The sequence below is a fragment of the Meleagris gallopavo genome, chromosome 29 (genome assembly GCF_000146605.3).
Source record: "Meleagris gallopavo isolate NT-WF06-2002-E0010 breed Aviagen turkey brand Nicholas breeding stock chromosome 29, Turkey_5.1, whole genome shotgun sequence".
NCBI classification, from domain to species: domain Eukaryota; kingdom Metazoa; phylum Chordata; class Aves; order Galliformes; family Phasianidae; genus Meleagris; species Meleagris gallopavo.
In genome coordinates, this window is record NC_015039.2 from 2,656,978 (window position 1) to 2,670,874 (window position 13,897).

A 13,897-nucleotide genomic window follows, 5' to 3' on the forward strand; every position below is an offset into this window, starting at 1 on the left:
GCTCCGCCGCTCTGCGGGGTGAACCGGGCGCTCCCGGGAGGTTCCGACCGGGTAAGGAAGCCCTGGAGGCTGCTCAGACATGAGTCGGCACCAGCACGGCTGCTGCCGGTACCGAGAGGTGCCGACTCCGGTAGGAGGCTGCGAGGAGCGATGCACGGGGACGGCTGGCACCGGTACCGGGAGATGCAGGCGGGTACCGGTACCGGGAGGTGCCCACTCCGTGAGAGTCTCCAATGGCTGGTGCGACCGGCGCCGGGAGGTGTTAATCTGGTAGCGCTGGTGCCGGTACCGGGAGGTGCTGGTATAGAGCAGGAGCCTTCAGGCACCGATCATGCGTGAACCAGCCCCATTGCGGCTGTCACCCGTACCGACAGGACCCGAGGAGCGACCACGCATCATCCGACACCGGCCCCGCTCCGTGTGCCGGGCGGTTCGGTCCTGGCAGCTCCCGGTGCCGCTCCTCTGCATGCGCCCCTCGGCAGCCCCATCCCCGGGGAGCGAACCGCACTCCGGGAACCGATTTTGGGCTCCGCGGAGCACCGGCTGTCTGCCATCCACCACCTCACAGGTGTAGCATTTTGGGGCTAAAACAGCCTGCTTCGGGTTTGTTGCTTGGTGGGTTGTTGGTTTTTTTTTTTTTTTTTGCAGGGAAAGCAATGCTTTGGTCACGGCGCTTTGAACTGCGTCGTCCTCTTGCTGGACGGGGGAAAAAAACAAATGTATAAAATGAACCGTCCCCATGGACGGTCCCCAATGGATCATCCACCAACGGAGGGTGCTTTCCTCTCCTTTGCTTTTGGGGCAGCAGCACTTTGTTTTCTGCTTTTCCTTTAGTACGGATCTACGGGGTGGGCAAACAAATTTGGCGAAGGTCAGCGGTTGGGTTTGGGGTTTAAAAAAAGATATATTGTCTGTTCTAGAAACATCAGCTAAGCTTCAAATCACCAAAACCGGAGTTGTGGGGGTAGGCAGGGCGATGGAAATGTGCTTGGGCAGATGGGAGGTGTCCCATTGCCCATCAGTGTGCCAGCAGGTCCTGCAGCAGCGCTGGCTGGGTGGGTGGGTGCAGCACTGCGCTGTTCTCAGCCGGCGCCGTGTCCTGGGCTGAACCCGAAATCATGGGATTAAGCTGTAAATCCCACAGCCGGGCAGAGTTCCCCTGGGACACACGGCGGTGACCGCTCCGCGGAGATAACGAGGATGGCAAATGTCGTTGGGTTCCTGTGGGGGGCGGGAGGATGCTTGAGGGGGATGGGAGGGATAGAAAACATCGAGATTTGGGGGATAAATGACCCGGAGAGATTCATCTGCGTGTGACACCAACAGCTCCCTGCTTTTATCGGGGACATTTTCACCCTCGTCTCGAATTGAGTTTCTTTAACCCTTTGCTCTCAGTGCCATTAACAAACCAACGTCTGTTTCGTTTTCCAGTTCCAACCTTCAGGCTTTGAATAATGTTAGGAAGCACGGCTGCTTTAATTTTATTTTGGAAGGACTCCTTTTTTTTGCAGAAGGTGGAAGGACACTCTCCCAGGAAGCAGCTGCCCGGTGAGTCATATCCACGTATAAATAGCACTGGTGGGAGCGGTGCCGCGGTTTGCTGCTCGAAGAGCAAAGGGGTGCAGTGCTTCTCTTTAGATGGAGAAAGAAAGCATCCATTCCTTAGGAAACCCTTGGTCTTTATGCACAACGTAACTCCAGGGCTTCAGCTTTTAGAGCTGCCCGTAAGCTGTTATCCGTGGGGCTTCATGCAGCTCTGTTCCAAGGCTCTTTGCTGCTGTAATGCGTCCTTAAAGCTCAGATCAAAATGATTTTGGCACCAATGTAGAATATAAAGAAAAAAAGTCGCAATTAATCTTCCGTGCTCTTTATTTTGTTTCTTTTGATTCGGACCTGAAGATCATAGTGGTGAATTTCAGCCCCAGGCTGGCTGTGGCTTTATTTGGTTTTAAATGATGCCTGTGAATAAGCACCATCTTTTGGTGGGTGCTTGCGAACAGAAGTTGGTTTGGACAACCTGAGGTTGTGGGAGAACCAGTCCATGGCAGAGCAACTGGATAATCCTCAAGTTCCTTTCCAGCCTAAGCTCTTCTGTGATTTGTTGTGGCCAAAATAACCCGGTGCTGGCCTTAAAACAACTCAATTCCCAAACAAATCCCCACCAGACCAAAAAAACCTCATAAAGTGACGCCGACATCAAAAAAATCATTGAAATCCTCCTCGATTCAGCCAGCAAACCATTAAATTACCCACATCCTGGTGTGTTATTCCTCCTCCCCAGGTCTCCCACCAGGCTGAACTCTGAGTTTTGGCATTCTGAGGTTTTCTGTCGCTCTGTTTTTCTCCCCACACACTGCAAGAGGTTGGCAGGATTGCAGATCCGGGGCTGTGCCTGCACTGCGGGCAGCAGGCTGGCACGACTCAACCAGAGCTGCCTGCGTCCTTCTTTGCCTTCCAAGATAATTGCTCCATTTAAAAGAGCAACCCAAACTAATTAGACTGGAAGAAAATCAGGACAATTTTTGGAACGGGATGTTGTTGCTGGGTTGGGTCTTTTCATGTGTGGCAAAGCCTGAGTGCTTGGGAGAGCTAAGAGGGATCAGGCGCATTAAGTGGTCCCTGCCCACTCACACTGCTCCCTACGGAGTCATTTAATTCTTCAGCTCCTGATACAAAAGGTCATGAGCTTGGGAGTTCAGTGCAGGACACAGGCACATAGCGTGCTGCACGTCTCTGCACATCACATCCATTAACCAGCATCCTCCCTATGGTTTGCAGTGAGGATCCCAACACAGAGAGCCCTAAAAGGGACCTTCAGCAAAGCGGTGCTTGAAGAGTGATGGTCTTAAAATGAAAAGGTGCTGTGAGGGTGTTGGGCTGCCATGCCTGTTTAAGGTCAGTGTGATTCTCTATATTTTCGCCTCTCTGCCTCTTCTCAGGGTCAGGGAGCAGAAGTGAGGTCCCTGTCCTGCATGTCTGATTGGTGGCAGGTGGCGAGCGGGGGCTGCTGGATTTGGCACTGGGCCTGGGCTGAGGCTGTCCAGCTCTGTGTGTTGTCAGCAATGTGGTTTTACTTTGGAGAGAAGGGCGAACCCCAACTCTGAGCCCAACCCAAAGGGAAACCACATCCAGGTGACAGCACAAAAATTAACCTGCAGAATCTTTTTCCAAGGAAAAACCAGCCTTGTCCTTGTAAGGATGGCAGCAAGAGGGGTTTGTTTGCAGGTACGCAAATCCTTTTGCACAGGTGATGTGAGTGGGATGGGGAGCAAACTTTGCCTCTCCCCTTCCCCAGCACCCATGGAACCATGCCAGCACTGTCCCCATGTCCCTTGGGAGGACGTGTGTCAGTCCTTGGCACACTGACCACCTTGACTGCAGTACAGGGATTAGCGGTGGCAAAGTGATCTCTTTATAGGAAGGATAAACACTCCAGGGTCAGGGCTGAGGTATGTCAGCAGGGGATTACCCCTGAGGTCCCCAGCTGGGTTAATGAGCTACATGGCAAGACGTGGGCAGGGATAATTTGGCAGAGAAATGCTGCTCTGCAGCGCTGGCAGCCTCTTGTGCTGTGTTTGTTGCCTCTGGCTCCAAAGCCAAATGCTCAGCTCACTATGGGCGCTCTTCTTCCCCCCGCAGGGTGTTGGTATGGCCAGCTCCCGGCCTCCCAAGTACCTCCTGGTCTTCGATTTTGATGAGACCATCATCAATGAGAACAGTGATGACTCCATCGTGCGTGCAGCTCCGGGGCAAGCACTGCCTGAGCACCTCAGACAGAGCTTCCGTGAGGGCTTCTACAATGAGTACATGCAGCGCGTCCTGGCCTACATGGGGGACCAGGGCGTCAAGATGGGGGACTTCAAGGCCGTCTATGAGAACATTCCCCTGTCTCCAGGCATGCCTGACCTCTTCCAGTTCCTCTCCAAGAACCACGAGCTCTTTGAGATCATCCTCATCTCCGACGCCAACATGTTTGGCATTGAGTGCAAACTGAGGGCGGCCGGTTTTTATTCCCTCTTCCGTAAAATCTTCAGCAACCCGTCCAGCTTTGACAAGAGGGGTTACTTCACCTTGGGGCCCTACCACAGCCACAAGTGCCTTGACTGCCCAGCCAATATGTGCAAACGCAAAATCCTGACGGAGTACCTGGCCGAGAGAGCGCAGGAAGAGGTGGAGTTTGAGAGGGTATTTTACGTTGGGGATGGTGCCAATGACTTCTGCCCTTCGGTGACTTTGACTTCAGCTGACGTTGCTTTCCCCCGGAAGGGCTACCCCATGCACCAGATGACCCAGGAGATGGAGAAGAAGCAGCCTGGGGCTTTCCAGGCCACTGTTGTTCCCTGGGAGTCAGCTACCGAGGTTGCCCGCTATCTGCAGGAGCTCCTCAAGAAGAAGTGCTGAGGATGGATGGCTCCAAAGAAGCTTGTTTACGATAAACAGCTGGGAAGGGAGAAGGCTGGACGGTCATGTCCTGCACCCCGTGTTTATTTGGCACTGCTCACTTGGACTTTGATTCCTGGATTGCTTTCCTGCCTTCCTCTCCGAGCTCCTATCTCCCCAGTGATTGAAGCACTTTCTCTCCCCCTAGATCCCTTTCTCTTCCCTCTGCCACACTGAGATGAAGTCTTCTCTATGCAGCTTAGATGGCTTCTCTGCTGTCAGTGGTTGACAACACTAATAGGATGGTTTGTTTTTTTTCCCTTTTTGACTTCACAAGAGCAGTTCTTTACCATCCAGAAGTCAGCTCTCCTGCAGGCTGAGCCCTGCGTGTGATTCCTCTTGACTTCACCCCTCTCATCTCCTGCCCATCTCCACTCTCCATGCAGGATCCTCATGCTGTTGCCTTCAACCCAGTGCTCCAAAGGCTCCTTGCCTCTCCAGGAAGCCACGAGAAATTTGGTCTGGGCAGTTTGTGCTGCCCAGGCTCCCCAGCTCACCATGCATCCCACTCCTTGCTCAGCGGATGAGCCTCACACAGGAATTTATTGTCCCTTTAGACTTTATTTTCTGAAAAAAAATCATGAGAAATCAAGGAAGCGTTTTGGAAGGTTGGTACCTTGCAAAAATAAAAAGTGACCCTCCTTCAGTTCCCATTGCCCTCACCCCATTTTTTGGGGGGGAGGGGAGGCAGAACGGCCGCATCCTGCTTGAGGAGAAAGACCTGACTTCACCTTCCTCTTCTTTCCCCATCACTTCTCCTCCTGGGGCAGCAGCCCCCATTCATCCCCAGTGCAGACAGCTCATCTCTATGTCTTTACTGGGTCATATTGACTGCCCTGCAACCTCCTGCTCTGCTCCAGAGGTGCTGAAATTCTCCTCCCCCTCCCCCCCAGTTGGAGAGAGGTGCTTTAGCACTTCTGGTATCAGTTCCCCCAGAGGCCAAACCCTCTTACCCCACCACAGTGTTAATTGCCCATTCTAATTGCACTCTGTAAAGGGGGGCTTGCATTATTTTGCTCTCTGGTGTTGGCTTTTCCCGGATTTATCCACAGCCTTAAATGACCCCTGAGAGTGGCTTGTAACTACTCCAAAGCATAGAAATCCTGGCAACAAATCAGAGAGGTAAGGAAATAACCAAAGTAGCCCTGAGATGATCCTCCTTTATTTCATTTTTTCTCCCCTTTCTTCGTTCTTCCTCTTCCGGACACTGTTCAACTGTGTGGAACTTAAAGCCATGGAATTAAAAAAAAATACATATATATGTATATAGATATATATCTATATATTACAGATATACAAGTTCTTTGTATCGAGAACATAAACCTGAGTGTGAAATGGCTCTTGAGGTGCACGCACATGGTGTTTCTCTTCCTGAGGCTGCAGGAGGAAGCAGGCAGCCTTGGGAGCTGACCCAGGGAGCAGCAAAGTGGGGTTGGATTATAAGCAATGCTCTGCAGGTTGGGCCTGATCCTACAGCAGCCCCTTTAGCAGCAGGATTTAGACCTGGCTCAGCCTCCTCTCTCAAGCATCTCAAGCAGCTGCGGATGGGAAGCAGTTCCTCTGTGGTTATTGCCCCAGAGCTGTTCTCCTCCTCATGCTTGTTTGTGATTTCTGAGCTTTGGTCCTGCTCTACCATCAGTTCTAGGGGTTCAGGAGCAGCATCAGAGCCAGCCCATGGGATTTCAGAGTTTGCTGCTCTCTCAGTTCCAGCAGTTTGAGGGACAGGGGAGTTGCCTCAGTGCTAAACCCTCACAGCATCATCATCAGCAATTGCTGGTGTCATTAAGAAAAAGATAAAGGGTGGGAGAGGTGTGAGGAGCAGGCAGGGGGACGTGTGGGGTGCAGGCAGCAGCATCTGGCATGGGGCCATGGCGTGGCTGCAGCAAAAGGGCTGAGCTGTGCAAAACAGCAGCTGTGCAAAGCCAAAAGCCAAAGGCAAAGTGGGTCGGGGAGCTCCTGGTGCTCAGAAGGGCTCCACGTAATTGCCAGGGAAGAAACCTGCCTCCTCGCCCAGGATGCCTTCACACCATCCATCAGAGTACCTCCGTGTGACATAGATGAGGGCCCCAGGCTCGAAGGAAAGCTCGTTGTCCTTCTGCCGTGTGTACGGGTAGAGGGTCAGCACTGTGCAAAGAGGGGGAGAGAGGTCATGGAGCAGAGTGGGGACAGCTGAGAATGGGCAGGAGGGAAGGGCTGAGCCTCTGCACTGCCCTGTAGTGGGGCAGTCACATCTTGAGTGCTGTGACCACAGTCAGGGCCAAAGAATCTGGTGGATCTCAGCAGATCTGACCCTGGAGCTGCTGTACCTTTGTCCAGGTAGCTCTGTGGGACACAGGGGGGTTCCTCTGCAGGTGGTGGTGGTGGTGGTGGTGTGGTGAAATCCTCAAAGTTGGGCAACACTGGTGGTGGTGGCAGTGGTGGCTCGAGGTCATCGGGGACTGTAAAACAAATTCAGTGAGGGCCAAGGGGCTCCACGTGGAGCAGAGACCACGCACAGCGTTTGTGTTTGAAATGAGCACCCCAGCATCCCCAGACACTGCAGCACTCACCTGGAAGGCTGAAGTCTAGTGGGGGCACAACCAGGTCCCCTGGTGGTGGTGGTGGGAGCAGATCCCCAGGGAGAGGTGGGGGTGGTGGGATGATGGCTGCAGCCGGGGTGGGTGGTGGTCCTGGTGGGGGTGGTGGTCCTGGTGGGGGTGGAGGTGGGGGTGGTGCTGGGATGCCTTCCCGAGGGCTCCTCCACTCGAGCTGGGGATTCAGAGTCAGGGAAAAGGTGTATGGGGGGGACAAGCCAGGGGCATGTCTCAGCCCTCCCACCTTTGAACACAGGTGTCTGCCCTGTGCTAGGACAGGTGACACCCAGTGCTGTCACCATGGGCAGGCACCCCAGCATCTGCGTGCAAAGCCATTTCCCCATTCTGTGCCTTAGTTTCCCCCTTGGGAACCATCTCTGTTAAGTTCTTTTGCTCTAGAGATGCACAGTGAATTTCCTGCTCCCCAGAACCATATTGCTTATCAAAACCTCTTTGCAAACAGATGCAGTGGGGTAACCACAGCTGCCCCAGGCCCACTAATCCTCCTCCAGACCCCCCCAGGCCCAGGCTGGTACCTGACCGATGTCAGTGAGGAGGCTGATGAAGCTGCAGAGAGCTTTCCCTCGGGAATCACAGGAGGCTGGATGGGCTCAGGGACACGAGTGCTCCTCCTGCCAACAGAGCAGGTGCTGAGCCCACACTGCCAGGTGATGGCTTGGCATCAGGACAGGGACAGGACACTGAGGGCAGCTGCATTAGGCAGCGCACCCATGGCTCTGTCCCTGCCGTTGTCACCTGCTCAGTGACACCCAGGCCAGAAAGATTTCCTACTGCACACCACCCCAGAAGCCTCACCCCATGGTGCCTGCAGACTGTTGACTCTTGATCCCTTTCCGAGACAGTGTGCCTGTGCGGGACAGCTGGGTGCTGTGGTCCTGCAGGCAGGAGAAGACACAGACACATGACAAGCTCATTGCACCCCATGCTACCATGTCCCTGCAGTGCCCCCAAAGCCTTTGCTGAACCCTTCTCAAAAGGATGGGGGGTGTGGGAAGCTGCCCCAGCTGATAGGAGCAGACATCAGTGCTGCTGTGTGGCATTGCCACCGTGGGAACTGCAGACCCAGCCACCACCACTTCCCCTCCGACTCCATGGTGGTTTCACACTGCACACGTGGCTCTGACGCTGCTGAAAACCCACAGGCGCCTTCCGGTGAGAGGCAGCTTGCAGGGGCAGTTTCAGTGCTGGAACAGCACTGGGGGAGAACAGCAGCTCAGCCCCAGCCTTAGCCAAGCAGCTCTGGGACTGACAGTGTCCCATTCCCCTCCTGCCCCAAGATGAGCCCCGCTGGGACAAGTCCTGGAGTGGGCTGTGGGAAGTATGGACAGACCCCACTTCTCCATCCAGGAGGGGTTTTGTGCCCCCACCAGGTCACAGAATGTCCACCTGAGCCCCCACCTTCCCATGGGACACGCTCCAACTGACCTTTATGCCGTGGCCAACATCATCCAGGATGCTGAAGTTGAGGGGTTTCCTGTAGTAGGGCTCCAGGGACGGTGGGTTGGGGGGGGATGTGATCTTCTGGTGGGATAGGAACCTCTTACTGACAGTCAGAGAGCCAATCTCCCGGCGAGACACTTTCTCCTTGTGCATGTCAACACTCTGTAAAGATGGCATGAAAGGCTTTAGGAAGCCTTCAGGTGTCAGAAAGAGGGTGAGTGGCTGCAGGGCTCTGCGTCAACGTCCCCAGTTCTCCAAGGGGACAAGGCCAGTATCCACAGAGGGGAGATCACAGCATCTGAGCCCTTGTGACTGCTGCAGGTTGGCTCCTTGGGGGCTTCCCCAGAGGCTGCCATGGTCTCCCAACACCCAGACCAAGACAACCACTCAAGAACAGTTTCTCACCCCTCGATGGACTTATTCTTTAGCACGTTGGGTGACCAAGGCGCTGCAGGGGCTGACAGGTCATTAAAACCACAGGGAAGGATGGTCTCCAGTCCCTAGAAGCTGCTCAGTAACATTCCCCTGTTTTTCAGGCCAGCCCTTTCTCAGGGCCCAAACCCCACAGCAGCACAGACCCATAAGTAGGCAGTTGCTGAGGTCGGACCCACCTGGGCTACACAGCTGACGTTGGCCTCCAGCTTCTGCAGCTCGGCTGCCTGCAGGTCCAGCAGCTGCAGGAAGGTGGTGGCCAGGCTGCTGACCTGGTAGGCCACGCTGGCCAAGGACTGCGTGCTGAACGCCATCGTCTCCTCCAAAGCCTTCCTCTTGTCACTCGCCTGGAGGGTGAAACACGGCTGTGATGAGCTGGGAAGGCTGACAGCACACGGTGCTGCTGCTGCCATTCCCACGCTGGGGTCACAAGGGAGAAAAGAGGTTTCCTTCTGCTTTCCAAATGCATCACAGTTCCTCCAGCTCAGGCAGTGGGACTCAGCGGTGCTCAGCACCATCAGGGTGCGGTGGGAGAAGCACAGAGGGGATCAGGAGGGTCTGTCCCAACCCTGTTGCCAACAGCTGGGGAAGCAGTCTCAGTTCTCTGAATTGTTTTGCATGCTTCCCCTTCAGAGATGCAGCTGGGGGCTGTGAACCGGCCAGAAGCTGCAGCAGAAGAAAACAAGCCAGCCCTGGAGGATGCTTGACTGAGGCAGCAGCAATGCCTGGCTATGGGACAGGGAATGCAGGGTCACAGCCCCAGATGTGCGGGGGGCAAAACCATCACCACCCCCTCGGGTCTGCCATGGGGGAGTGAGACCAGCAAGGTAGGATCCTTAAAGCACCCAGGAGACCTCCAGTCAGAGCACTGTCCCCAGGCAATGGGGCCAAACCAACCCTTTTGCATTCCCTCAGCAGGTCACAAGGACAGGGGGGAGGAGGGCAACACAGAGCCCAGTGCCCCCCCTGTGCTGGGAGGGAGCGAGCACCGTGCACCACCTCCCAAACCCTGAGCTGCCATCCCCACTCTCCTCCAGCACCAAAACACCTGGAACGACCCCCCCCCCCCATACTCCCCCCACGTCCCATAACCCTGACGGCTGAGCAGAGGGGAAACTGAGGCACAAAAGAAGCGCTGAGAGCTCTCAGTGCTGGGCAGGAAATGAAAGGGGACAGCAAAGCCTTCACCCTCACACCATCCTCCCCACCACCACCACCACAGATCCCCCCCATCCCAGCCGACCCCCCAGCCCCACACACAGCCCCACAGCCCACCTGCAGGTAGTTGCTCTCGCAGTACTCAGCCACACGCTGCAGGTTGCTGTGGTTGTCACGCAGGCCCTGCCGTGCTGTGGGGACATCGCAGAGCTGCAGCGGCTCCGCCATGGTGCTGGGACTGGAGCCCACTTCCTCCCCAGCCTCTCAGGCGCTGCGTTTTGAAGCTCGCGGCGATGCTGACGCAGTGCTCTGCGGATGCCCTGTGGGTTGTCACCTCTCCCAGCTCTGCCAGCTCTCCTGGCCCACAGCCCCATGAGGAGTGGGCTTGGCAGGCTGGGGGCCGCCATCTTGTCTGCCATAATGGTGGAGGCTTGGGGGCATGGAGGGGTCTGCAAGTGGAACCTGAAAGCTGTTGGGTGCTGTGAGCCCAGTCCCCACCAAACCTGCCCTTCGCATCCATACTTACCCCCTCTCCTCACCCCCCAAATTCAACTATCCCCATCAAGGGAGCATGGCTTCTTCATGAGGCTGAAGGCAGCACAGCCCTGGGCAGGGTGGCATTTCCAGGACAATGCTGCAGTTTGGCTCCTAACGGCCCAAATTTGTCCATTTCTGGGCATTTTGGAGCTTGCACCACCATCCTCTGACAGAGCCCAGTAGGCACGGGGCCAGGCCTGGCTCTGTTGCACTCAGCGAGGGGAATTCCCTTCCCCTTGCCTTTATGGGACTGGCAGGAGGAGATCTAGCCCCAGGGTGGTGCTTCCATTGCCAGCTCAGCTTCCCCAGACGGCCCCATGCCCCCAACTCGCCCAGCTCAGGCTGGGTGCAGCCATCAGTTTCTGCTTGCCTTTGTGTGCCAGGTCAGCACAACCCTCCTTGTGCTTTGCTAATGGCCTTTCCCATCCCCACAGTGCCAGAGGCCATGGCCAAGGGCAGGAAACTCTCACTTCCCAGCACTGGGAGGGTCCGTTGTGCTGGGAATCCCCCCCCTCCACCTCCTCCTCTTTGCGCTCCCTCGGGGCCTCCTGAACTCTGTCCTCAGCTTCAGTGTTTCGCATGGGCCAAGCAAGAGCCAAATGCCCATCCTGAACCCACAGCAATTAGTGCGAGGATGAGGGAAACGATGAACCAGCTTTGCTTGTCACACCTCAATGGCCAAGAGCCACCCCAGCTACCTCCTGGCCCCCTACGGTCCCCTTACCCAAGCTCCCATCCTCTCCATCCCCTCCTATGGTGGAACCTGTTCCAGCTCCCATAGGGGATGCTCCTTTTGCTCCCCTAGCCAGGCCCCAGCCCTGCACAGGCTCAAACACACACAGTGGGAGCACAGGGGCTGTCGAGTGCCCCACAAAGTATATCTCCACCCTTGGCCTTCCTCCCCCATCCTCACCCTCTCCCAGCCCTCCCCTATGGCCCCACCACTGATTACCCGGAGCTTTGAGGCTAATGCCCAACACCTGACCAGCTTATTCTTCTGAGTCTATTATCAGCTTAGGGACCAAAGACATCTGCTCCCTGCTACCGGCTGGGAGATCTGAAGGAGTCTTCAAACAGAACAGTGCAGACACAGAGGACGGTGGCTCGATGGGTTTCTGAATACTTCCAGCACTGAGAGGGGCAGCCCCTCATCCACACAGGTAAGTGGCTTTGCTTCCTTCCCAATGCACAAAGGCATTGCAGGTGCTACCACCACCTCCGTGGGTTGACAGCACAGCTGAGCAGCAGCTTTCATCTCCTTGGGACCCATCGTGCCCCACAAGCATTGATGGGGAGAGGAGTATTGGGCATGCATGCCATGAGAACAGCTACACAAAACCAGTGGGGTCTGGGGAACAGAAGTTTGATGCCTTCCAAAGCAGGGACAAGACACATTGCTGCTTAATCACATTCCTCTTTTATGACTTAAGAGGTTGTGGCCAGGCTTTCAAGCTCAAGTTCTAATATGGGAGCAGCACAAGACAACTTTCCAAATCTCTCTTATATCCCTTGGATGCACCTTTGTAAAAAACAGATGAGCTTTTCCAACTCACAGCATGGAATGTCTCTGTGCACACAGAGGTAACAGCAATGAAGGGACATAATTCACACCATCACTTACTTGCAAGGGTGGCACAATGAGTGGAGAACAAAACAATAGTTTAGTTCCTCAGAATGCCTGCGGGCTGCTCCTGCCCAAGCAGAAAGGTGTAGTTGCAAAGTCATATTGGGAAGGCATCATCTGCACCTATGCTGCTCTGCTTTGTTTAGGAGATGCTGTATAGTTTGGTACATTCTTATCTGGGTCCTCCTAAATTGCTGCAAATCCAACAGTCCCGCAGTGCAAGTGGTTTTTCTGTGGTCTCAGCCAGCCCCACTGAACTGGCCACCTCTTGTCCTTGGGAAACAGCCTCTGCTGTACACAAAGACTGGGCTGGATCTTCCTCTGCCGCCTTCAAACTGCTATTTTTGCTCGATTTGTCTGGGTGAGAACAAGCAAAGCAAAATTGGATTACTGCAATTACACTGTGCTTTGAAAGGTGCCTGAAAGCTTCAGCTGAGACATTATCAGCATTTGTAATAGCGTTAGGGCAAAAGCAATAGCCCTAGCGTGCCCTAGGAGAAGCCTTACTATACTTCAAGCACACACCGTCTCTGTTGGTTTCAGGGCAGAATGGCTCAGGATATGACAGAGAAGGAACTGCTGAAAATGGAACTGGATCAGCTGAAGAAGGAGGTAAAGAACGAGAGGCAAATGGTGAGTATTGCCCCAAAATGGGGAGTAACCTTGGCACCCTGAGGATGCTGATGGGGCACACCACAGCCAAGGGCAGCTCCGTGGTTTCCTTTCCCAGAGGCTCACATGGATTTGTAGGCAGACGATGAGCAAGAGAGCAGCTCTGCAGTGACTGCTTGTTCCCATAACCCACACGAGGCATCTCCTTCCTTCCTTCCTTCCTTGCAGGTCTCCAAGACCGGCAAAGAGCTCAAGGAGTACATTGAATCCATGGCAGGAGAGGATCCACTGCTGAAAGGTGTCCCTGAGGACAAGAACCCCTTTAAGGAGAAGGGCGGCTGTACGATAAGCTGACATCCTTCCTCCTCCTGCACCGCCCTGCTTGGGCACAGAGCCATTCCCATGCTCAAGCCAAGACTGTCAGAAACCTGCTTTCCCTATAGTCTGACCTCAGCACCGGGGAGTACCAAAATAAAGTGTAGTTGCATCTGAAGTAGCAGCAGCAAAAAGAAAAATTAAGAGAAAAAAGAAAAAAAGTTACCCCTGTGATTGCAGAGATGAGGTGCAGCAGACGGAGCAGAGCGTGTTTGTGTGCTCCCATCACTGATTTGTGGCTGGTTTCCAGCAAGCAAAACTTCTGTGTTTTCAGCAGGCAGCAGCAAAGTGGGCTTTAATGGCACAGGTAGGGGTAGGAATGGGTACAGGGGTAGGAATGGGTACAGCCATTACCTGTTGGTATGGGGGGTGTAGGGCTGTACTGAAACACGTAGGGCTGTACCTGGACTCCAACCCCAGGCAGCCCAGCAGCAGGGCGGGCTCCAAAGCCCTGAGCTGAGCCCTGCATCCCCACTCGCTGCAGAGAAGCATCCCGGTGGGACCTCGCTCACGTTATTGCTATCAGTGCCTCAATTCCCCATCTGGCACAGGCAGACAAACACGCTCTGCTGCTCTGATGCTCCCAGGGGTCTGAAGCTTTCATCTCCTCATCCATAACTCCGTCCATCGCTCACAGATCGCACCTCCCACCCGCAGTGCGTCTACAGGACCGGGGGAAGGGGGG

General features: G+C 54.9%; 3 protein-coding genes across 4 annotated transcripts; 2 read left to right on the plus strand and 1 right to left on the minus strand.

The window, feature by feature from the left end:
* Nucleotides 1-57: 57 nt before the first annotated feature.
* Nucleotides 58-5,554, plus strand: PHOSPHO1 (phosphoethanolamine/phosphocholine phosphatase 1). The gene is given in 5 exon segments (XM_031557064.1): nt 58-493; nt 495-568; nt 1,432-1,496; nt 1,499-1,548; nt 3,640-5,554. Coding segments are annotated over 5 exon segments (1,113 nt in total). The 5' UTR covers nt 58-331; the 3' UTR covers nt 4,402-5,554.
* Nucleotides 5,555-5,582: 28 nt separating this feature from the next.
* ABI3 (ABI family member 3) lies at nt 5,583-10,499 on the minus strand. Its single transcript, XM_031557033.1, has 8 exons — nt 10,182-10,499; nt 9,086-9,253; nt 8,460-8,636; nt 7,830-7,909; nt 7,550-7,645; nt 7,007-7,188; nt 6,747-6,878; nt 5,583-6,564 (listed from the first exon to the last, which is right to left on the minus strand). Exons 1-8 carry the CDS (start codon nt 10,290-10,292, stop codon nt 6,404-6,406), a joined length of 1,107 nt encoding a protein of 368 aa, XP_031412893.1. The 5' UTR covers nt 10,293-10,499; the 3' UTR covers nt 5,583-6,403.
* GNGT2 (G protein subunit gamma transducin 2) lies at nt 10,499-13,191 on the plus strand. 2 transcript variants are annotated; one of them, XM_003213063.4, is made up of 3 exons: nt 10,499-11,761; nt 12,769-12,858; nt 13,066-13,191. In XM_003213063.4, exons 2-3 carry the CDS (start codon nt 12,775-12,777, stop codon nt 13,189-13,191), a joined length of 210 nt encoding a protein of 69 aa, XP_003213111.1. In that variant the 5' UTR covers nt 10,499-11,761; nt 12,769-12,774. The 2 variants fall into 2 exon arrangements, with proteins under 2 accessions (XP_003213111.1, XP_010722865.1); XM_010724563.3 differs by lacking the exon at nt 10,499-11,761 and adding an exon at nt 12,473-12,640.
* The last annotated feature ends 706 nt before the right edge of the window (nt 13,192-13,897 follow it).